The 25,089-nt window shown below is 48.2% G+C and overlaps 2 protein-coding genes across 15 annotated transcripts in view; one reads left to right on the top strand and one right to left on the bottom strand.

The window, feature by feature from the left end:
• BMP8A (bone morphogenetic protein 8a) overlaps positions 1-5,193 on the top strand; it is a 34,258-nt gene extending 29,065 nt beyond the window's left edge. The window contains 1 exon segment of the mRNA XM_070610292.1: positions 1,993-5,193. Within this exon segment, the coding sequence (XP_070466393.1) occupies positions 1,993-2,142 (150 nt within the window). The 3' untranslated portion in view covers positions 2,143-5,193.
• LOC103564334 (peptidyl-prolyl cis-trans isomerase E) overlaps positions 3,257-25,089 on the bottom strand; it is a 25,995-nt gene continuing 4,162 nt past the window's right edge. For 4 of the 14 annotated variants that reach the window (XM_070610281.1, XM_008539994.2, XM_070610289.1 and 1 more), the window contains exons 3-10: positions 24,382-24,425; positions 23,496-23,522; positions 21,586-21,667; positions 20,991-21,091; positions 18,460-18,583; positions 12,871-13,056; positions 7,398-7,540; positions 6,799-7,209 (exon numbers count right to left, since the gene is read on the bottom strand). In XM_070610281.1, the coding sequence (XP_070466382.1) occupies positions 7,141-7,209; positions 7,398-7,540; positions 12,871-13,056; positions 18,460-18,583; positions 20,991-21,091; positions 21,586-21,667; positions 23,496-23,522; positions 24,382-24,425 (776 nt within the window). In that variant the 3' untranslated portion in view covers positions 6,799-7,140. Of the gene's footprint in view, positions 4,090-6,798; positions 7,210-7,397; positions 7,541-12,870; positions 13,057-18,459; positions 18,584-19,697; positions 19,720-20,990; positions 21,092-21,585; positions 21,677-22,493; positions 22,550-23,495; positions 23,523-24,381; positions 24,426-25,089 lie in introns of those variants that run through there. The other 10 variants (XM_008539997.2, XM_008539993.2, XM_008539996.2 and 7 more) reach the window with 6 other exon arrangements.

Genomic DNA, 25,089 nt, shown 5'->3' with positions numbered 1-25,089 from the left:
ACTTGTCCCTCCAGGCTCACCCTCGGCGTCGCTCTACATGCAGCAGCCGGGGAGTCTCACTACAGCACAAATCTGACCACCTCCTTCTCAGCCGAGAAGCTTCCTGTCGCGTCCCATTGTCCCCAGGAGGAATCCGAGCCCTTGGCTGGGACGCAGGGCCCCTCTTTAGCTGCCATGCCTGCCTCACCAATGTCCCTGCACATGGCCCAGGGCCCTTATCTCCCTGCACATGCTGGCTCCGTGCCAGGACCACCGTGTGTTCCCACCTCCCCCCTTTGCAGTGGCCGCTGCCTCCGCCAGGAGGGCCTCCTCCCTGCCCTGCCCGCCTCACCTCTGTGTCCTTCTCAGCCAGGGGTGGTCACGGCTCACGCTCCCGGAGCGCTGAGCGCCTGCTGTGATTGCTGTGCCGCTCTCGTGGGTCCTGGTTGTCTGTTGGAATGTTCCCCAGTTCCCCTCCCCTCCCCACTGAGGCTGAGAGATGGGACCTTGTCTGGGACGTTCCTGTGCTCCCAGCCCTGGTAGGGCTGGCAGAAAGCACGTGTCCAAGATACCTTTGTGCTGGAAATGAGACAAGTAACAGTTGTGCCCGTTTGGCAGAGGAGAAACCTGAGGCGCACAATGCACGATTTGTACCCGACCCAATAAGGACCAGAACCTCTGCTTTGGTCTCCCATGTCGTCTAAGGCAAATCAGTCTATTTGGTGCCACGCGGAATAAAAGGCCGTTTCTCTTTCTGTCTCATCTAATAAAGCTCTGGTCTAGGGTGGAGGCGAAGGATGGCAGCACCCCTGTGGTGCTGACCTCTCTCCAGAGTCCCAACTCGGGCCCTTTCAGTCCTCGGTTTCCAGCCACTCAGGGCCCCATGGCTGGTGCAGGTGGGCAGTGTCGCTTACTTTCTTTCACATGGGTCTACGAATGCCAAGTGCAGCCACCGCATGCGGACGGTGGGAAGTTGGGGAGCATGTCCCAGTCTGGCTTGACATCCCCACAGAGGCCTCGTTTTCCCCCACGGGCCTCAGAGAGGCTCTGGCCCCAGACCAGCCCAGTGTCCGGCACATGGTCCTCCCAGCAGGCTGGCTCGGAGCTGGAGCTTCCGGGACAAGGCTCTGCACTGGGCACTGGGGGCCCGGCTGCCGGGCAGGTTCCGCCAGGGTGGCTTCCTTTTCTCCTCCCCTGACGGCTGCCCACTGCCTTCAGGGCCCTTCTGAGTGGGGCCCCGACAGGGTGTCCAGTACCACCTGCAGCCTGTCCTGCCGAGTCTCAGGATAAATATTTTCCTGGAGCCAAAACAGCCCCCTCCCTCAGGCTGGTCTCTGGTGCTGAAGCTGCTGGAGGAGGGTGGTGGGAGCTGCCCCGGGGCCACATCCTGCTGCACCGTCAGAGACGCGACTCCAGGCAGTCACGGGGCCTCTGTGCCCTCAGTCTCCGTCTGCCCGGAATGATGCTTGTCTAAGGAGTTGTTGCGAGGGCCGAAGCGAGCTTTGGGAAATAATCGTGCCGACCGCCCCAGGGTGAACTTGGACTTCTCGGCTCATCCAGCTGTTCCCTCACCTTCACTGGCTCACAGTCTTGGGGGCAGACAGACCATGAGCAGCTAACACGGACAGGACACGGTCAGGGACGTTACAGAAGCTCAGAGAGGACAGGAGCGGAGGGGGGTCCTCAGAGGGGGATGCTGCAGGGGCGTCAGGCACAGGACTGGGCACCAGGCACGCCGTGTGCTGGGGTCGCGTCTGAGGGAGTGGGTGTGGCAGGGAGTGGGCAGGTGCCCAGGCTGTGCCCTGAGGGCAGCAGGGCAGGGAAGGGGTCAAGGAGGGCAGGGGCGGCCACAGTTGCCTGGTAGCACCCGTCCTGGCTGCAGGTGGAGAATGGAGTGGGCAGGGGCGAGCGGCTGGGGAGCCCGGGCAGGCAGGAGCTGGGGGCCGGGGCTGGGGGGCCCCGGGAGAAGCCCACGGTTCTCACGCCTCTGCCTGCCGCCCCCTCCCTGGCCAGGTGCACCTGATGAAGCCAGACGCTGTCCCCAAGGCGTGCTGCGCGCCCACCAAGCTGAGCGCCACCTCCGTGCTCTACTACGACAGCAGCAACAATGTCATCCTGCGCAAGCACCGCAACATGGTGGTCCGCGCCTGCGGCTGCCACTGAGGGCACCCCGGCCACTCGGCGCCTCCCCCAGCTCAGGCCCCTCTGCAGAGGCGGGAGCCCCTCAAACCCAGCCAGCCCCAGGTGGTCTTCTCCAGGCCCATGCCCCTTCCCCTGGGGTTTGTGGTGCTGTCCCCCAGCTGTGGTGGGGCTGATGCACACAGCAGCCTCAGAAGTGTACTGACTACGTTGTTTGCTGTCAGCACAGAAGTCCGATCTTAGGACCTGTCCTTGGCATCCCTGGCCCTGTGGCCGATCCAGGGGGACTGGAGGAGCACCTGGAGTGTGGTTGCCTGGTTGGGCTTTGCACCACTCACCACAGCATTTGGGTGTGGGCAGCAGGGGTCTGCCCCTCCCCCAGGCAACAGGGGCATTTCCAGGCATAGACACACACATGTACGGGGCACTATTTTGTTCCTACCTGGGCTGGCAGGCAGATAGCACATTAGAAAAACAAGCTGATGGGTCTCACTCAGGGCTGAAGCTGGTGGGGACATTTTATGGCCATGTCCTCTGCTGCCCTGGGTCTGTCCTTCTCCCGCCTGGGAAAGAGCTGTGATCCCCAAAGCAAAGAACTTTGGGGCTTCCAGTTCCCTCCACTGTCTCCACGTGGGCCTTAGTGCTGAGACAAGGTTAACTCTTAGCAGGAACAAGGACAATGGCTGTAGTGGGTGGTCCAGGCTAGCAGACACACAGTGCAGATGCCACCACTGACCATGGCCTTGCCTGTGGCCATCAGTAATCAACCTGGGTGCTTTTTCCACTGAAGCTGGACAGGGCCTGAAGACCCTCAGCACACAATTCCAGGCAGCCACCAGCTGTTCAGAGCTGAGATGAATTGGTTTCCCCCTCCGGCCCCACTAGGGAGCAATTGATTCCACCCAGAGCATGTGCCTACGCCGCTGCTGGCCAGGCGCGGGGTGAGGGTGGGCAATGACAGTCCGCCAGAGTCTAAGAGGTAAGAACAGGCTGGTAACCAAAGCCTGCGTCACCCTGTGTGCCCAGGAGCCCTGTCCTGTTTCTTGGGACCTGTGAGCCAAAGAAAAGGCTGCTGTCCCCAGGGAGTGACAGGTGGTAATTAGGCTGAGCTGGGTGGGGAGGTTCCCGGAAACCACTGTTCTCCTTGGAGCAGCCGCAGCAGCTGGAGTGTTTATTTGATTTCTGACTCGCTAAGCCTGTAATTTACCTGCTGGCGCAGACAGAGTCCAGCTGCCCGAACCCTGAAATACTGTGTCATTAAAAGCAGACCCTGGGCCCACCCCAGACACAGGCACAGCCCAGCTGAGACCGAGGATGCGCATCTCTGGAATTCACTCCGCAACCCAACCCGAGGAGGGTCTGGCAGTGGGGGTGGAGGCTGGGGCCACGCTGCGGGACAGCAGCCCCTCCACCTGGACCTGGAATGTCAAGAGACCCGTATTCTGGCTGCAACTCAGCCACTGACTTGATGTCTGGACAAGTCTCCTTCCTGACTGAGGCTTGTTTCCCATCTGTGACTTGAGGACACAGGGCTCTTTCATCTCCAAAGGCCCCTCCAGCCAGAGAATCTGCCTGCCGTCCTGACCCTCCCCTCCCACAGAGCCAAGACGTGGCCTAAGTGCCCAGCAGCCGTAGGACATGAAACCTGTCATTTCAGGGCCTCTTTAACAGCTTTCTCCTCCCAACATCAAGAGCGGCAGAGGCTTGGAAACTTCTGACAAGTGTGTTTGGTCTTTCGAAGCCTAGCACGTGAGCAGGCATGGTTTGGGGGCGCCAGGAAGTTTGTGAAATGAATATTCTGAAGGTACAGACTGCTTGCCGGTCGACGTGCAGACCAGGAACACGAGGGTCGTGAGGCGACTCCCTTTTGGTGCAGAAAAGCTGAAAGTACAGTGGTCACGGCCTTCCTGACAGACTTCCAGCACCTTCAGCCATCCAGGTGGCCAGCAAATGAAATCAAGCAGCAAAAGCCTCAGAGAAGGGAGATAATAATGGAGATAAATAAGCCGACAAGGTGGCAGTGTGCAGTTTCCAAAGCCATCTTGTGTATCTGGTTGCCCCTGGCAGCCCAGGTTACATTCAAGGCTGCATATTAGCAGCAGAAATAAGGGTGACCAACTCAGGCCCACCAACAGCAAAGTAAACGCTGACAGGTGAGGACACAAAGGAACAGCTGAGCCTGGGGCCATTCAGGGTGGGGCAAAGTGCTCAGCAGGCCTCACCCCCCAGCGCGCATCTCCACTATCACAGCGCAGTCCTGGCCCTGATGCCAGCTCATCAGGCAGAGCCCCATTCTTTAGTGTCTCTATGCAGGGAAGTGGGTAACATGCTCCCAGAAATTCCCTACAATTTCACAGGAAAGTAGGCTGTGAACAGGACAGTGGGTTTGGAGCCAGGAGACCTGCTGGCATCAAATCCTGGCTCTGCCTCTTGTTAATCTGACCAAATTGCATAACCTCTGAGCCCGCTCCTTCCTCTGCAGAATAGGAGTGGTTCTGCCCTTGCAAGGCCATCATGGAGATGTCTGTCCACAGAGCACTCAGCACCGTGTCTGCACAGGTGCTGAATGAATGGCATCTATCAGTAGTCTCATTTTAAAAGAATTTGCAAATTTGGGCCTCCCCTGTGTGCCTTCCTATTAAAACCCACTCCTCCCATAATGGGTCTAGGAGGCGCTGCTGTATTTACTTGAAAGCTGTGCTCTTCCTAAAAAAATCTAAACTTGGGATCTCTGGGGATGAGGTGTGGACTTGCACTCTCCCCTGCCTGCGGAAGGAGTCCTAGCCGGCAGTGACCCACAGTGATGGGGGCCACTGCTGAGGACGAGGCAGCGTGGTCCCCACCGCCCCCCTCGGTCCTGCCAGCGAGTGCTGCGCCCACCGCAGCCTCACAGGAAGCGGATGGGGCCTTTCTGGGGTTTCTCTTCTCACTAGGAAGCCTTGAGCAAGCATTTGGCCAAAATATTACATGTGCCGGGGAAATTTTTGAAAATAAAAAGAATACAAACACGCATAAAGCCACCATATAGACATAACCATTGTTAATAATTCCTTCCAGTCTTTTTTCCTTGGCACATATATATTTGTCTTTATATATAAATATGAATATTTTACAAAGTTAGGGTCACACTCTGTGCACTGCTTGGTGATCTGATTTATTCAATCTATGATCTATTTTTAAAATTTGTTATTAAATATTCTTTGAAAACATAATTTGTAGTAGCATTTCATCCCTTGACTTCTGCCTTAGATTTGTCACTTACAAACCAGGTCTCACCATTCCTTCCCCGGAGGGCAGGTGTGGGGCCCCCATGACCCACCACCTCGAGCCACCGTCCCCACCGCCCCCCAGCAGCAGGAAGCCAGGCAGCCAGGTACTCAGGTCAAAGACATAACACCTGTGTGGTCACTGGGCTGGCCATTAGTCTGGAATCCCTGGACCAGGCACCTCACCTCTGTGGCTCAGGTCACCACCCGTACAAGGGTCATGGGTGGACCCAGTGGGGTAACTTCTGGGGAAGCCCCTGCACAGTACAGGGCAAGCAATCACTGTCTGATGGTTCTCGCCCACTGGCCTCCTGGCCAGTCGACTGGTCCCACCTTCTCAGTGCAACCAGGGAAGCACAGTAAGTGACAAGGTCCCCCACAACCTCACCCCGTTTCACAGGGCTGTGTGACCAGTCATCCCTCCTGGGGCCTCGGGCCAGCCTGCTCCTCCTTTCCACATCATCTCCAGAGCCAGCCATGCTGAATACCTCACACACATCCTCTTCCCTCCTGCATGTCACACCAGCCCTAAGTGGCTGGCATACTCCTGGCCTCACTCCTGCTCATCCTGACAGCCAGGACTGACCACCAATGAGAAGGACACCTAGGTTAGGATCGAGGTCCCTCCTGGGAATACTGCAGGCAGTGGGTTCCAGGAGCAGACCCCAGCCAATGGAAAGGGGAGAAGCCCCACCTGAAGACAGAGAGACAGGCTGCCAGAGAAGGGCTAGCATCCATCCCTTGACAGGAGCTGGCCTGGGTCACTGGGGCCACAGGCCAGCAGGCTTCTCCCCTCCCTGCCAGGATCAATCTGGCAATCAATCTCAACCCAGAACCAGCCCAGCCCAGCCCAGCAGTTTCTGAATGTTGACACTTGATCCAGACAGAGCAGCGCTGGAGGAGGTCTCTGGTGATGGATGGGGCTCAGCCTCAGCCCATGGGAGATGCCATGAGGTGGCCTGCCTAGCCAGACACTGGTGCAGGGCAAGAGGCCAGCCTAGCACAAGCTACAAACTGTGGCACCAGAGTTCGATTTCCAGGTGAGACCGGGGCAGGGAGGGGAGGTAGGAACCACCTCTGGCTTATTTCTTGTCTCCCCAGCACCAAGCACGGTGCCTGGGAAAAGAAGGGCTCTGCGGTCGTACACTCACTCAATGAATGAGCAATGAGGGAATGGGCCCTGAGACTGAGTCCAGTACCTTCTGCTCAAGACCAACAGGCCTGAGGGCAGGGATGGAGCCTGGCTAACCCAACTCGCCTGCCCAGTAGCGGGAGAGAGCAAAGAGAGGCATTTCTGCACCAGCGCTGACCTCTGCTGCCCTGCCCTCAGGGCCAGCCTGGGGAGGTGCTCGGGTCTGTCACGGCAGCACAGCCCAGTCACAACTGTAACCTCTGAAAACACCTGGGAGCTGGCTGCAGGTAGAAGAACAAGAACTAGGATTTATTTCACCAGAAGGAGTGTCCAGGAGCCACACTCGAGGGCCCAGGAGATGCCCTGGCACAGAGGCCACAGAAAGGCCATGCACGGCCGTCCACAGTGGGGAGGGCAGTGCCTGTGCCAGCTCCAGGCCCACGGCTACACTTGGGCAAGAGCCCAGAGTGAGCCCAGGCCGTGCCCGCAGAGGAGCTGCCCACGCTGGCCCGAGGAAGGGCCCTGGCACAAAGCCCTGCTTGCTGCAAACGGGACACCCTCAGGTGCTGGCTCCCTGGGGCTGACGCTCCTGGATACGCAGGGGCAGCACAGAGACAGCGCCCATCACACGTACTCCCCACAGTCGGCGATGATCACCTTCTGCTTGGGCTTCCCGTCCTTGCTGCCCTGGGCCTTTGCGGTTGGAACAGAAGAAGAGAAATCAGGGGATGGAAGGTGGAGAGGAAGGAGCAGCTCGGGGACACCCACCCGACCTCTGCCCCCAGCCTGAACAGAAGCAATGGGGCCCTCTCCCAGGCCACAGAGTGCCCTCGCTGGCTCTCCCGCAGGGCTGCACACCAAAGGCCAGGGCTGCCACCCACCTCAATCTGCCGCAAGACGTCCAGGCCTTCCGTGACCTCCCCAAACACCACATGCTTGCCATCCAGCCAATCCGTCTTGTCACACGTCAGGAAGAACTGGGAGCCGTTGGTGTTTGGGCCGGAGTTGGCCATGGAGAGCAGGCCTGCGGGAGAGAATGAGCGTGTTGGCTCCCTCCACCCTGGCTCCCTCAGCCAGGCAGGCTCAGACTCGGACATACAGACCATGCCAATGTCTTGTCTTCTGCTCCTTTGATGGTCAATGAAATGGTGAACAGGATTGTTTCAAACATTTTATATGGTTTGTCCTTTCATTCACTCATTCAACAAATACTTATTGTCTATATGGTACCCAGTTCTCTGTCGAGCCCTGGGGACACTGGTCCCAGCCATGGTGGAGCTTGGGCTCTAGCGGAAAAGAGTCTCTCAAATTCAAGGCTGGTTTAACATCCTAAAACCAATCAATGTAATATACTATAGACTAAAGGACAAAAACCACATAATCATCTCAACAGATATGGAAAAGGCATTTACAAAGTCCAACACCTTTTCGTGATGAAAACACTCAACAACTAGGATAGGAGGGAACTTTAGCTGATAAAGGACACCTAGGAAAACCACACGGTGCTCTCCCTGTAAGATCAGGAAGAAGACAACGGGGTCTGCCCTCCCCACTTCTATTCGACGTCATACTAGAGGTTCTAGCCATAGCAGTTAGGCAAAAGAGGAAACAAAAACCATCAAATTAGAAAGGAAAATGTAGGGGCCAGCCTGGTGGTGCAGCGGTTAAGTGCGCACGTTCCACTTCAGCAGGCTGGAGTTCAGATGCCGGGTGCAGACATGGCACCAACTGGCAAGCCATGCCGTGGTAGGCATCCCACATATAAGTAGAGGAAGATGGGCATGGATGTTAGCTCAGGGCCAGTCTTCCTTAGCAAAAAGAGGAGGACTGGCAGCAGATGTTAGCTCAGGGCTGATCTTCAAAAAAAAAAGAAAAAAGAAAGGAAAATATAGAGCTATCTCTATTTGCAGATGATACGATCTTGAATATAGAAAATCCTAAGGAATACACTACAAAACTATTAGAACTAAAAAACAAGTTCAGCAAGGTTGCAGGATACAAGATCAAATACACAAAAATCAACTGTATTTCTATACGCTAGCAATGAACACTCTTAAAATGAAATCAAGAAAACAATTTCATTTATAGTAGCAACAAAAAGAATAAGATACGTACTTAGGAATAAATTCAAAAGAAGTATAAAACTTACACGTTTATAACTATAAAACGTTATTGAAAGAAATTAAAGACAACCTAAACAAATGGAAAGACATCCTCTATTCATGGACTTAGAGACTTAATATCACTAAGATGGCAACAGTTCCCAAACTGATCTAGAGATTGGGTGCAATCTCTATCAAAACCTCAGCCAGCCTTTTTGCAGAAATTGACAAGCTTATCCCAAAATTCACACGGAAATGCTAGAGACTCAGAATAGCTACACAATCTTGAAAAAGAACAAACTGGAGGACTCATCCTTCTCAAATTCAAAATTTACTATGGAGCTACAGAATACAAGATAGTGTTGGAACTGGCAAAGGACAGATACACAGATCAATGAAATAGAATAGAAAGTCCAGAAACAAACCCTTACTCTTATGGTCAATTGATTTTCAACAAGGATGCCAAGACAATTAAACAGGAAAAGAGTAGCCTTTTCAACATACAGGGCTAGGACAACTGGATATCCACAAAAGAATGAAATTGGACCCCTTCTCTCACGCTACATACAAAAATTAACTCAAGATGGACCTAAGACCTAAACGTAAAAGCTGAAGCCATAAAACTCTTAGAAAAAAATATAGGAGTAAATCTTCATAACCTTAAGTTAGACAAAACCTTCTTAAATACAACAACAAAAGTATCGAGGCAAAAGAAAAAAGAAGGAAATTGGACTTCATCAAAAGGAAAACTTTCGTGCTTCAAAGGACATCACAGAGAAAGTGAAAAGACAACCCACAGAATGAAAGAAAATATCTGCAGACCAAATATCTCATAAGGGACCTATATCTAGAATACTTAAAGAATTCTTAAAATTCAATAATAAAAAGACAAGCCAATTAAAAAATGGGTAAAGAATCTGAATAGACATTTTCCCAAAGATATACAAATGGCCAATAAGCACATGAAAAGATGCTCAACATCATTAGTCATCAGGGAAATGCAAATCAAAACCCACAATGAGGGGCTGGCCCCGTGGCCGAGTGGTTAAGTCTGTGCGCTCCGCTGCAGGCGGCCCAGTGTTTCGTTGGTTCGAATCCTGGGCACGGACATGGCACTGCTCATCAAACCACGCTGAGGCAGCATCCCACATGCTACAACTAGAAGGACCCACAACGAAGAATATACAACTATGTACTGGGGGGCTTTGGGGAGAAAAAGGAAAAAATAAAATCTTTAAAAAAAAAAAAAAACCCACAATGAGATACCACTTCATGTCACTATAATAAAAAAGACAGATAATAAGTATTGGCAAAGATGCAGAAAAACTGGAACTTTCATAGATTGCTGAGGGAAATGCAAAATGGTGCAGCCACTTTGGAAAACAGTCTGGCAGTTTCTCAAAATATTAAAAATAAGGCCAGCCCTGCAGCCGAGTGGTTAAGTTTGCACGCTCTGCTTCGGCAGCCCAGAGTTTCCCTGATCGGATCCTGGGCACGGACATGGCACCACTCGTCAAGCCACACTGAGGCGGTGTCCCACATGCCATGACTAGAAGGACCCACAACTAAAAATACACAACTATGTACTGGGGGGCTTTGGGGAAAAAAAGTAAAAATAAAATCTTTAAAAAAAATTAAAAATAGAGTTATCATATGCCCAAACAATTCCAATTCTAGGTATACACCCAAGAGAAATGAAAATATATGTTCACACAAAAACTTGTGCATGAATGGTCATAGCAGCATTATTCATAATAGCCAACAAGTAGAAACAACCCAAATGTCCATCAACATATGAATGGATAAACAAATTGTGGTGTTTCCATTCAGTGGAATATTAATTGGCAATAAAAAAGAATTAAGTACTGATACATGCTGTATCATAGATGAAACGTTTTAAAACACTATGCTAAGTGAAAGAAGCCAGTCACAAAAGCCTACAATGTTGTATGATTCTATTTATATGAAACGTCTGGAATAGGCAAAGACAGAAAGTAAATTTGCCTTTGCCTAGGGCTGGGAGATGAGGGGTTGGGGAGTCGCTGCTAAAAGTTGTGGGGTTTCTTTTTGGGGTGATGAAAATGTTCTAAGATTATCTGTGGTCATGGTTGCATAACTGTGAATACATTAAAAACTACTGAAATGTATATTTTAAATAGGTGAACTGAATGGTATGTGAATTGTATCCCAATAAAGCTGTTAAAAAGAATAACAATTACACTACAAAATAGCAAAGCCTAGTGGCACAGACATTTATTCAGCACATGGGAGCATAAGAGACAGTCACCTAAGACAGACAGACAGACCCACAGACACAATGGTGACAGCAGTCACCAAGGCTTTCTAGACATCTGAGTTTAGTCTAAAAGGCCCAGGTTTGGCAGAGTTAACGGGGCACAAGGAGCCACAGCCCCCTGTGACAAGGAGAAAGCCCAGTCTTCCTGGCTGGGCATCTAGATCGTGTGCTCCCTTCGGATGGGGACCGTCTCTTTCCATTCTCAATGCCAGAGTCCATCAGAGTGCCTGACACATAACAGATCTGACCTGTGAATATGTTTGAAATATTTAAATATTCAGCTATTTATTGTGTGTTTACTATGAGCCAATGCTGTTACAGAATACAATGGTACAATGGTGAACAAGAAAAACTGAGTCCTACCCTCAGGAGGCTGACATTCTCAAAAGGGAGACAAAAAATTAATAAATAGAAGAATAAATTTATAACACAGTTTTGGGTATTAAGTAAAGTTAGAAAAATAAAGCTGACTAAAAAGAAGAGTGAGATGATAGGAATGGCCCTAATTTTAGAGAGGGCAGCCCTCTCAGTTGAAGTGACACGTGCGACACTGAAGGAAGTGAGGGTGAGCCCTGTGTGTGCTGGAGGGAGGATGCTCCAGAGAGGCAGCGGCATTTGCTGAGGCCCCAGTGGGAAGTCAGCTCCGGTGCCTGAGGAACAGCCAGGGTGCGGAGGGCAGGAGGAGGGCAGGAGCAGCACATTCCGTGCTGGGGGGAGGTGTGAAGCCCCAGGCCTGTCGGGTCCAGCTCTGCAGGCCTGGATGCGATCCACCATGTGGCCACAGGGGGGCTATTAGCAGGAGAATCATGTGATCGGATTTATGCTTTAAAGTGATTGCTCTGTCTACCTCTCAAAGATCAGACTATGAGGGGGAAGAGGCAAAAGCAGAAACAAGGAGGTGGGCTTGGAGGACCCTGATGGTGGAGGACGGGTGAAGAGCGGCTCGACCAGGAGGGGATTTGAGAGACAGATGACCTGATGCACGGGTGACGGAGGGGAGGGGATGAGGACGGGTCCTAAGTTTCTGACCAAGCAGCCAGGTGGCTGGTGGTGTCACTGACCGCCACAGGGAAGGGGGGAGGGAGAATGTGGGGGAGAAGAGGAAGAGATGTTCAGGTTTGTGACGTTCCAGACACCCGTGGGATGCCCACGGGAGGACGACAGGGAGAAATGGCATGCACACCTACATGTGGGCAGGATCAGTTCAGGAGATAGGACTGAAAGCCCTGGACGGGACGGGATTTTAACCAGGGTAATGCTGCCCCCTCGAGGCTATTTGGAAACTTAAGGTACACTTTAGGTTGTCAGCAATCCTGGGGGTGCTGTGGGCATTAGCAGGAAGGGAGCAAGGAAGTCTAGATGTCCTGCAATGTCCCCCCAGTGCAGAAGTATTCTAAATCCCCTGAGACTCTATGCCCTGACAAACATTCATGCAGATGAGAAAAATCTGTTTATAATGATCTGACCCTAGAACCTAACTCCATTTTACATATAAATCCAAAGACTTATGTTTTCGCATTGAATTTTTCCAGAAATACACCCACCATGTAAACTGAAGGAACATTTAATTTCTTTCTGTTCAGAATTTTACCAAGAGGTTTTCACTGTTTCAGAAAATCATGTAAAGGTTTACGGGGGTTCCTATTCTTATAACTTTTCTGTACACTTGAAACTATATAAGATAAAAAGTTACAAAAACAATAACAACTGTAGCAGCAGAACCAGGCTGCCATGCCTCTTCCTCTCAAAAGGAGGTAAAAAGGAACTAAATAAGACAAAATAAAAAACAAAGAAACCTTCACAAGCCTAAAGCTCCAGCCAGGCGGAGCGCCTCTCCTCTGCCCCGAGTCTCCCCCAGACCCCAAGCCCTCAGCCAGAGCCGCAGCCGTCACTCTGCCCAGCACACCATCCTGCCCCAGCCCGGCCCCACGCGCCACCACCCGCCCCCGGTCCCACCTGGCCCCGTGTGTTTGAGGATGAAGTTTTCGTCATCAAACCTCTTCCCGTAGATGGACTTGCCACCGGTGCCGTTGTGGTTCGTGAAGTCGCCGCCCTGGCACATGAACTGGGGGATGATGCGGTGGAAGCTGCTGCCCTTGAAGCCAAAGCCCTTCTCGTGGGTGCACAGGCACCGGAAGTTCTCTGCGGTCCACAAGGAAAACGCGCTGAGGTTAGAAATATCTAACTTGATAGTTAAAACTCTAGCTCTCAGAATCTAAAAAAGTGCATATAATGTTTATTTCAATTGAACCTTTAAGTGTAGTTACTGGATAGACCCAGATAGACTGAAGAGAACAGAGAGTAGAGAAGCAGACCCAGGTACATATGGACATTCGGTATTTCACAGAAGTTGGCATCTTAACACCACTGGGGCAAAGATGGATGTTTTACAAAATGATGTTGGGACAACTAAATAAACATTTGAAAAAAGGTGAAAATTGGATCCACATCTCACCTCGCTGCAAGAATAAACTTCAAATGGATCAGATATCTAAATGTAAAGAAAAAAAATTACAACTACTAGAGGACAACATGGGTTGGATTCTTCTAAGAAACCCTAAAACTGAACACAAACAGAAACAAATGAACTTGAGTTAAATGGATAACTTAACCTTGCAGAAGGTAAACAAAGGGAATCCAAGAACTTTTGAACACAGTATTCGGATTCTTTACAGACTAAAGAAAAAGAACTGCAAAGAAATTGCTTGTCAGTAGTGGTATGATTGTAGCAATTCTGAAACTATTCTGTATTGGAGGATTCAGCAAATAAATGAATATATTGATGTTATTGGGATCCAAGGCTCTTATTGTGGGACAAAGGGGATACAAATATGGCAGGAAAGAACCCTGGAGGATTAGATTGAAATTAAGAGTATTGGTATGAACTCAGGATTTAAAAATACACACACACACACACACACGTATACAGACAGATGCACACACTTCTTAGCCACACGCTGAAAGGGCCTGGAATCGGTGGCATCCTGGGAACAGTGTACATACTCAGGATCCAGATCTTGATTTCTAATTATTATTTCCTACTAAAAGGAACAGGAGCTTCGTAGAGAGATGGCTAATTCCAGGGTCAGAGCAAAGAGAATACAAGATAAGCCTGGATCATCTTATTGTAGCAGAAAGTAAAGAAGTGCTCAAAAAATGATGGTGAATGTCAAATGGATACAGGAGCAAGCTTGAGGGGGCTCCCTATAGCCACACTACGACCACCTGAGCTACTGACGAGTGAGTGACTAGAGTGGAGAGTAACACACTGAACGCAAAGACTCATGAGTCCACACTAACACACCAACTACTAACATAACAAAGAAAGAAAGGGGTGCGAGGAAGAAAATGCTCTTACTTATAGCAGAATGCTAACTACAATAAACATAGAAATGCTAATTTTTCTAAATGTAGAGGGAATAATAGTTAGAAAATTACTATCACAGTAATAATTGATTTAGGCTAGAATCAAAAAAAGGGTACTTTTCACCGCCTGGAAAGTCTCACAGTGCCTCCCCACAAATCACTTATCAAATCCAAAGGGGAGAAAAGGCACCTTCTGAGGGGGAAAAACTGGCAGACACAACCTTAACCAAGTGACCCTCCCCAGTAATGGAAAAACCAATGTTAGTGACACATGGAGACAGGTCACTTTTGTAGTCTTCCAAAGTAGGCCCCAAATAACCTGAATCTAATCATGAGGAAACAATCAAACTCAAATAAGGAACATTCTATAAAACAACTGGCCTGGAGTCTTAAAAAATGGCAATGTCATAAAAGACAAGGGCTGAGGAACAGTTCCAGATTAAAGGAGACTAACCTGATATGACAACTAAACACAATGCATGACTCTGGATTTGGGGGAGAAGGTTGCTATGAAGGACAGTAGTGGCACAATTAACAGAATCTGATTACAGGTTATGTATTAGATCGTATCAGTGTTCAACTCCCTGAATTGATCATTGTACCATGATCATATAAGATGATACCCCTGCTCTTAGGAGACACATGCTGAAGCACTTAGGGGTGACAGGTAACAGTTACTGCACCTTACTTTCAAATGACAGAGCAAGTAATCATCATATACATATTTAGATAGAGAGCAAATTTTAACGACGAGTGAATATACATGAAGGGTATATGACTATTTATTACACTCATGCAACTTTTCTATAGGCTTGACATTTTTTCAAATGTCAACCATTTGAAAACAGTTTCCGGCATGGCACTGGGCTCTGGTAGAGAGAGAATACCTAACTATGTAACATCGAGTGACCATGTAGCCAGAACGTCCACTGTGAGCTGGATTTGGTTGTGCCCACCAAGTCTTAAGGATTGGCAGGCCCAGCAGCAATCTGCTGTACGAGAGAAATGCTGCATTAAGGATCAGGCACAAGCATGGCCAGAGGGCACAAACAAGCTGGATGGGCAGGTGACCAGACACCGCACGTCACCCACCATTGTTGTACCCACACCTCTCCTTCAGTTCCCACCTACAGCCATATGGAGGGCCCCTAGGACGAGGTGACACAGGAAGAGAAAGGATGGGCCTGGTTCACTGATGGGTTGGCTCGGTACACGGGGACAAGGCGAAAGTGGACTGCTGCTGCATGACAGCCCTATTCAAGGGTGGCCCCAAAACACAGTAATGCGGGGAAACCCTCTCAAAGGGCAGAGCTACAGGCCACAACCTGGTTATCCACTTTGCATGGAAAGAAAAGGGGCCCAAGTAAGAATATATACAAACTCAAGGGAAGTGACAAATGGCCTGGATAGTAGACCAGGAATCCGGAAGAAAACAGACTGGAAGACTAGAGACAAGAAGGGATGGGGAAGAGGCATGTGGATGGAACTGTGTGAGTGGGCACAAAGTCTGAACATCTTTGAGGTTAATGTCCACCAGACAACAGCCACCACAGAGGAGACGTTAAACAACCAGGTAAACAGAAAGACTCAGCGAGCTGACATCAGCCAGCCTCTCTCATTGGCCATAGTGCTGGCCGAATGGGTGCAAGAACAAAGTAGTCACGATGAAGGAAACGGAGGCAATACATGAGACCAAAAATACTGGCTTCACTCACCAAGGCTGATCCAGCTGCTACTGCTACCAAATGTCCAAACTACTGATGATTGAGACCAATGTTGAGTGCCCCCATCCTTCAGGACCAGCCAGGCACTTCTACCCTGGAGGGGCAATAATTCACCTTGACAAGCATCAGCAAATATTCTGAATATGGGTTTGCTTTTATTGTCTACAGGGGTTCAGCCGACACCACTATCCAAGTGCTTACACAGCGTCTGATCAAATAACATAGGAAACTGCATCAAACCAAAGGACACACTTTACAGGAAAGGAGGTGCAGCAGTGAGCACACAAACTTCGACCCGCTGTTCCCATCACATACCACACCATTCAGAACTGACTGACAGACGGAAGGCCTTAAGGTGCAACTGAGATGCCAATTTAGAAATGATACCCTGTGAGGGTAGCCCCGTATACGCTCTAAATCAGTGATCCTTACAGAGTGCTGTGTCCGTGGGGGTCCAGGAACCAAGATGTAGAAGTTGGAATGGCCCTGCTTACCATCACTCCTACTTTCCATCCCTGAAACTCAAGGATCTGTGGGTCTAGAGGTCCTGGCTCCCAGAAAGTACACTTTCACCAGTGGAGACCACCAGCATCCTATTAAACTTTAAGCCATGCTGCTGCTTGATCACCTCAGCCTCCTTGTGCCAGAAGACAAGCAGGTAAGAAAAGGAGTCATCATCTTGGTGGGATGCTTGACCCTGGTCATCAGGAGGCTGGTATGCTGTTACACAGTAGGCTGATCTGAATGTTTGGCACCCAGGGGATCCACTGGGACATCTCTTGTATTCCCCTGCCCAATTCTGATGGGCAGCCATGGCCTGGGAAGGGCACAATGACAAGGAGCTCAAATCCCCTTGGTTAAAAGTCAAGGTCACCTCAACAACTAAGCCATTAGACTAGCAGAGGAGCCAGATGAGGGTGAGAGGAACCTAAAATGGTGGTAGAAGAGAGAGACGATGAGTATCATTTGTGATTCTGGGACCAACAGCATAAGGGGACTACAGTTCATTCCACTAACTTTCCTCACTACTCGTGGGAATCCGCCAGAATTCATGACTTGTCCATGTGAGGGTACAAAGGCCTGGCACCCTGGTCTCAATTCAGAACTGGATATTCTGAAGGGATAGCCAAGCTCCAAAACTCCCCCTGGGATCAGCCGAGGTCTCTGCGCCACTGCACTGCAGTTCAAGTCCCCTCTCCCCACCTGCTCCCCTCGTCCCCTCACGAGTTCTTCCTGAGATGACTCCCTGATAAACTTCCTGCGCGCGAATCTCCATGAGTCTGTTTCCCAAAAAACTGACCTAAAACAGCCAAAAACTGAAAAAAATCAAGTAGCAGTAACGTAAATAAATTTTTCAGAGCTAAAAGCCAATTTTGGCAATAAAAACCAAAATAATCACCCTTTAGAAGAAATTAAAAGAACCTTGCCTCTTGCAGGGCAGAAAAATTACGATGTTGGGAGAGCAGAAGAACGTCATGGTATCTCCACTGGCAGAGATCTCTTTAAGCAAGTGATCAAAGTTAACATCACAAATACGGAACTGACATTACGTGCTTCCTTATAGGACGCACCAACAAGGAAACAACATTCTTCTGTGGCATTCCTGCCAAAACACAACCTAAATCTAATCATGAAAACGGACCAGGCAAAGACAAGCGGAGAAACAATCTTAAACACAACTGGCTTGTCCTCTTTCAAGGACGTCAGGATCAAGAGTGACAATGAAAAACTGAGAGACTACAGAGACTAGACAACTAAATATGATATGTGAATCCTTGACAGGCAAGAAAAATCGCTAAAATTACTATAAAGACTAATATTGGGCTAAGTGGTGAAATTTGCATACGGCCTGAAGGTTAGTTATAGTGTTGTATTAATGTTAAATTCCCTGATTTTGATGGTTTTACTGTGATTATGTAAGGGAATATTCTTGTTCTTAGGAAATATATATTGAAGTATTTAGGAGTCAAGGGGCATGATGTTTTCAACTTCCTCTCTATAGGGGGAAAAATATATATATGTATGTGTATATATAAATAAAATGATAAAGTATAGAGGGTAAAAAATACATTAATTAATGGATAAAGGACATATGAGTACCTACCAATGTACATAAAAGTACATATTCTTGTACTATTCTTACGGAATTCTTATTCAATATGTCTGTAAGTTTGAAAATATATCAAAACAAAACTATCAAAAAATACAATAAAACCAAACCAGAGGGTAATTAAAACAATTTATAACTTTCAACTGCTTACTCTTTCTAATGGTACTAAACCTTTACAGTTTCAAAAACGCCCGCTCTGTCTCATTTGTTATTAGATGCTGGGATCCGAAATGCCTCAGATGGACTCAGGTAGAAAGAGAGTCAAGGGCCCAAGATTCGAGGCAGCTTCTTCCCAGCCTGCTCAGCCACCAGCTTCCTGGCCATCCTGACGGGAGCCCTGCTCACCTGCTGTCATGGGAACGACGTCTGAACGCAGGAGCATCTGGATGCGGCCAGCTGGCTTGTTCCCAATCTTGATGTCCATGTACACCTGAGGGTTTGACCGGGCCTTTTTTGCAGCAGGCTCTCCCTGGGCACAGAAGAAATCGCCAGGTTAGACAGAACTCCCCAACTCCCCGAGCAGGAGAGCGAGTATTCTTCTGAACATACACCCAGAACCCAGCTGCAGCGAGCAGGCTGCAGCGAGCAGGCTGCAGCAAGGTGCTCACAGGGAAGGCCTTGGGACCCAACGGGGCCACAGAAGGCAGGGGCGACAGCCACAGCACCCAGCTGGATGTCTAGTGACAGGACATCTCAGCACTATCTACTCAAGCCCCACCCTGCAGGCACATGTTATCTCGTCACACTGGCCCGCAGAGAGGTCACCATGCTTCACCCTGCCCTGCACTCACAGAACACTTCCCTGGCCCACAATACCCAACTCTCAATATCTGCAAACCTCAGTTCAAGCCCACCCACCTTACTCCAGCTAAAGTGACCCATAACCTTCTCCCTCTATGCCTAACCCTACATATTCATAGACTGGCAGCAATGGAAGCAAGGAGGGCAGCCCTCTGGCCTGGGCCCAAGTGCTCAGAAGACAATGGAGGAGGTTGGGCCTTGCTTTGTGCTCCAACTGGACAAGGCTGACTAGACGATAAATAAAACAGTCAATACAAACCCTCCCATTTGTTTGTCAGAGGAAACTCTATTGTCTCTGACCTCTTTGTAGTGTGGATTAGTGGGTCATTGTATAGATACTGAGCTATCAAGCCAAGGAAGGGGTTATTAAATAAACAGATATGGCTCCTGCCCTTGAGGAATCGGCTATCCTGTGGGGGAGGGATGGCCACCAATGTGAGGCGAGTACAGATCCTAGAGCTAAACAGTCTCAGTTCACGTTTCAGCTCCACCACTTACAAGCTGTGCAATGTCTGACAAGTTATTTCACCTCATTGTGTCCCTGTTTCATCACCTAGAATTGGGGATAACGATAGGACATATTTCATAGGATTATCAATAGGATTAAATATTTAGAAAACACTTATAACAGCATAGAGTAAGTAATGTTTAAACATATTTAAAAATATTTAAACATTAAACATATATTTAAATATTTGTTAAATAAGGAACAGCAAAACAACGCAGTAAATACTAAGACAGAAGCCCAGAGGTCATGGAAGCCAGAAGGGACTCCTACTCACTCAATAGGAAGATTCAGAAGAGTTTCCTGGAGAAAGCAGCAACTGAGCTCAGCTATGAAAGGTGAGCAGGAGTTAAAATAGGTTGGAAAGGGCATTTTAGGTAAAGGAACTGCTTATGCAAAAACACAGAGATTTACAGGTAACTACAAACCGCTGTTTCTTCCTATATATAATGGGGATCCAACGTGGAGAGATGAACAGGGTCAGAACATGCAGAGCCCTTCTCTCCCTCTGATGGAGCCGGACTCAATCCTATAGATGAGGGGGTCCCAAGAATGCTTGAGGGGAGCGGTACTGTCAGATCTATGAAAGATCTAGAAAGCTCCCCATGGCTGCTCAGGACAGGAGGAAGCAGGCCTGGGGCAGCGAGACCAGTTAGGAAGCTACTATCAGTATTCACAGGAGAGATGATAGAGGCTAAGCCAAGGCAAAGTGGCAGGAACAAACGGGCGACGAGATTCAGGAAGACTTACAGGATAAAATTAGCAGGATGTGGCAATGCACTAGGTCTGAATTAGAACGAGGGGTCTAAGATGACGCTGAGGTTTCTGGTTTGGGTGACCACGTGGAAGATGGCGAAATCAACTAAAATCCGGCACACAGGAAGACCAGAGTGAACAGAGGGAGGAAATACACTTGGGATATGCTTTGTTTATTTACAGTGACTGTGGGACATCCAGGCAGAAATATGTGAAACTCAGTCAGGACTAGAACTAGGGATCAGGAAGTCACCAGAACATGGAGTGAGTGTGATCCTCAAAAGGGACAAAAGTGGCTGAGACTGCACAAGGACAGTGTGGAGAGAGAAGCTGAGGGCTCAGGAAGGAACTTAGAGAAACACCACTGTTCAAAGGGTGGAGAGAGGAGGACAAGCCTCTGAATTATCCCCAGAAGCAACGTCAGGATGGTGTGTCGAGAAGCAGGAGAAAGTGCCGAGGCAGGGAGAGCCTTGTACCGGGTACAGACTGAGGGCAAGGGGCCTCCGTGGAATCAGGGCAGGAATAGGAAGACAGTGAGCCTGCTGCCAAAGTCTTCAGTGAGGGAGCAGGAAAGATCAGGAGGACAGTGGGTGCCGGTAAGGAGGGACACTCACTGTCCTTTCTCATCTCAGACATCCTCTCATTCAACGGCAACACAAATATCCGAGCACACACACAATACTTCTCACCTAGAGCCCTACAAGGACGAGAGACCCAATGCTTGTCCATTCAACTCCCCCAAGCCACCCACATCAGAAGGGCCCTGGGTGGAAAGCGCCAGCCTTCTCTCTGGAAGCCCAGCCTTCAATCTCACCTCCTGGGTTTCCACTTTGGGAGGCTCTGACCCTTCTTCCTCTTTATTCTCTTCAAGAGTCTTCCCAGAAAACTTCCTCAACCAGTCATCATCTGACCAAACTGCAGGGAAAGAATCAAACAAACGTGAAGAAACTCAAGCTATCAGCCAACTGCTAATTAGCTATGTCCAGTTCTTTGCTGCTTGAGTCAGCAAAGTGGACACACTATGTGGCTCTCATGCAGGCAAAAGTCACCTCTTAGGAACTCCCAGGGCAAGGAAAGTTGTCACTGGGAGATGTCAAGACTTCACGTCTAGCTCTTAGCAGAAGTGGAGGAGAATAAGGAGGGACTAAGCCAGGCCAAAAGGGAAGTCCCAGCCCCTGTCAAGGCTGCAAGGGCAGTCTATGTCTACCTGCCAAAGCAAGACTTCCACAAGGACAATGCCTCCAGCTCTGCAGAGAATCTCAAACCCTTTATTTCCACGGAGGTGCTGCATTCTCTTCTCCACTATAAACCACTCTACTCGTGTACATACTACCACCACAGACAGGAATAAAAATGCAACAGAGGTCAAAGCCAAAGAATGATGGGAATCCACAGTTGCCCCCACTCACCTGGTCTGGAAGAGCCTTCCTTAATTCTCATTGGTTTGGCCAAATTGACACGAATTGTCCGCCCAAAGAGTTCAGATTCATTCTGAAAAGATTGCAATACAATCAGCTGCTTAAAACTTTTTAGGATCAAAGAATACCTGACAGCTTTCCACTGACATCTACAAAGTCTGAGACTTGCTAATGATTATTCTAAGTGGCAAGCCTGCACCCTGAAGGCAAGCCAAGCGTGAGGCTAACCACAAAAAGGCCCTAAGCCACCACACACTTCCTTTCTCTCCACACCGACAGACAAGAAGGTCTGTGCTGCCATGATCTTTGGATTTGAGTCCAGAACTCTGAAATTATAAGGGTAAACGCAGTCACCAAGTACCTGAGTCTATCGTGAAAAGCCAAGATCAGCACTGAACTGGAGAAAAATGCTACTGCTGACTGTTGAGGGATACGTTTGATGAAAGAGTAAGAGAGAACATAGAACGAAATGTAGGAATATTGTATTATCCAAGAATAACCGATACTAGGAAAAGGTAAGTAGACAGACCTTTATAAAGGTTTGTTTTGGGCCTTTTGACAACAACTAAAAAAATGTATGAAAAAGGATTCCTTAATTAAGGAAGATTTAGGTTATAATTACAGCTATGCCCTTGCTCTTAGAAACAAAGATGAATAAGATACTAGTCTTTTTTCCAGCAATTAAAAAAAATTGAACGATAGCATGAAACAACATCCTTATTTCATATTTAGTCATGAAGACTGATCATAAAGATTTTTTAAAAAGGGCAAAAACATTTCAGGGTTTTGTAGTAGGCAAAATAATGGCCACCCTAAAGATGTCCACATTTTACCCGCCAGAACCTGTGAATATGCTATGTTACATGGCAAGGAGGAATTAAGGCTGTAAGTTAGCTGACCTTAAAATAAAGATATTATCCTGGATTATTCAGATGGGCCCAATGTAATCACAAGGATCCTCTAAACATGAAGAGAGAGACAGAAGAGTTAGTTTCAGAGTGATGGAGTGTGAGGAAGACTCGCCCGGCCAGTCAAGAACCAAGGAATGTGGTCAAGCTCTAGAAGCTGGAAAAGGCAAAGAAACAGATTCTCTCCGCTAGAGCCTCCAGGGGAAGGAGGCCCTGCCAATGCCTTGATTTTAGCTCAGCGAGACCAGAGAACTAACATAACACATTTGTGTTGTTTTACCACAAATTTGTGGTAATTTGTTACAGCAGCAATAGGAATTCAAACTATCTTCTTGTGAAGCACCCAACCTGTCATACTCCTTGTAGGTTTTCTCTTCCTCAGTCGTTAGCTGGTTTCACTTTCTGAGAGCCTATCAGAGCCAACTACAGCAGTTTTCCACAATCACTTTCACACACTTCACGAAATCCCACCTCTTATTCGAGATTCACAATTTTACTTTGCAATTAACTTATGCTCTATTGGTTTATGCTGTACTGTCCTAGACTAGAGGTCGGCAAACTTTCTCTAAAAGTCTAGAGAGTAATATTTTAGGCCACATAAGTCTCTGCTGCATATTCCTTTTTTTCCCCACAACCCTTTAAAAATATAAAAACCATTTAGCTCATAGCCATACAAAAACAGGCTGCAGGATGGACTTGGCTTATGGACTGTAGTTTGCTGACCCCTGCTGTAGATACAAAACAGTCAGAGAAAGATTGGCCAACAAAGATGGTGGTATTTATGCCCATCTTAAATGGGGAGGATTTCTGAATAATAATTAATTTTCTAAGTAGGCAGTTCATAGCGAATACTTCCAAATAATGACAACTTTTGCTTCCTACATAACTTTGAAACTGTGGAAACTGGAAACCCAACATGTGCACGAGCGTCCCATTTACTATAAAGTAGCACCAAATGACAGCTTTAGTAAAAAGCAAAGATCTCCACCATACCATGTTGTCGATGGCTGCTGCAGCATCCTGAAAAGAATACAAGGAAAAAGTTCACGTCTGCAGTTCAACTCTTTTTGTAGTCAGCACTCAGATAAAAACTCAGTACTGCAGGCACAGGGAAAAAGACACATTTTCCCTTCCTATCTGCCAAGATTGTGTGTATTTAACAAAAAGTATGTACTAACCACTTGTTAGAGCTGGTGCTGTAAGGATGTGTGCTCGTGTTACGGAGACAGAGAATATGCATAGGAAACAGGAATTAGCAATGCCAGGCCAGAGGCTGAGGGCTCTGCAGGATCTGTCTGCCACATTCTGACTAAGTGAGGGGAATTTTGAGTCAGGCCTAGTGGGTCTTGCTTCAAGCAGAACTTCCTACCTCTTGGCAAATGTTACCACCAAGCCACTGTAAGGGGTTAAATAGTGTCCTCCAAAATTTCATGTTTACTCAAACCTTAGAAATAGGGTCTTTGCACATGTAATTAGTTAAGATGATGTCCTACTGGATCAGGGTGGGCCCTGAAAACAATGACTAGTGTCCTTATAGGAAGAGAAGACACAGAGAGACACATGCAGGGAAGAAGGCCATATGAAGACTCGGGCAGACACTGGAGTGCTGCAGCTACAAGCCAAGGAAAGCCAGGAATCACCAGAGGCTGGAAAGGGAAGGATTCTTCTCTAGAGCCTTCAGAGGGAGCATGGCTCTGTCAATATCCTGATTTCATACTTCTAGGCTCCAAAGCTGAGAGAATAAATTTCCGTTGTTTCAAGCCACCAAGTTTGTGGGAATTTGTTACGGCAGCCCCAGGAGACTACTGTACCCACCCAAACAGAGCAGCACCTTTTGTAAGCAACACTAGCCAAATACTAAACAGGGAAAATTTCTTACCTCTGCCAACTCGAATTCAACAAAAGCAAATCCTCGGTGCTTTTCTACAATAGCAGAAATGGGTAGTTAATTTGTGGGCAGTAGGAGGAAACATGCCATACAAAGATGCCATTTAAAAAGTGAAAATCTAACTTTTAGACTTTTCTTGGTTTAGTCAACAATGCTTCCAGAAATATTAAAGTCATTTTGTTTGTTTTAAATAAACATAGCTACATAGTGAACTAAATTTTTTTTTTAAGATTTTATTTTTCCTTTTTCTCCCCAAAGCCCCCCGGTACATAGTTATGTATTTTTAGTTGTGGGTCCTTCTACTTGTGGCATGTGGGACGCCACCTCAGCACGGCCCGATGAGCGGTGCCATGTCCACACCCAGGATTCGAATCAGCAAAATCCTTGGCCACTAAAGCAGAGTGCGCAAACCTAACCACTTAGCCATGGGGCTGGCCCCTGAACTAAAATTTTAAACTTTGTAGTATCCAATTCTACCACTAGAGAATTGAAACCTTAAGTTACTTTCCAAGCATTTTGATCACCTTTGCTTATAAGACCTATAGAAAGTAGAAAAAGTTATTGATCTGTCAAGTGTTCATTCCAATTAAGCATAACTATGTACAGAGCAGTGACCTCATTACGGAGTTAGGTGACTACTAAAGAAGGGAGTACAGTGCTTGTTCTCAGGAAACAATTTTTTTAGCTGGTGGAGAGCAA

Source organism: Equus przewalskii, chromosome 2 (genome assembly GCF_037783145.1).
Source record: "Equus przewalskii isolate Varuska chromosome 2, EquPr2, whole genome shotgun sequence".
Taxonomy (NCBI): Eukaryota; Metazoa; Chordata; class Mammalia; order Perissodactyla; family Equidae; genus Equus; species Equus przewalskii.
This window is presented reverse-complemented; position numbering and strand designations above follow the sequence as displayed.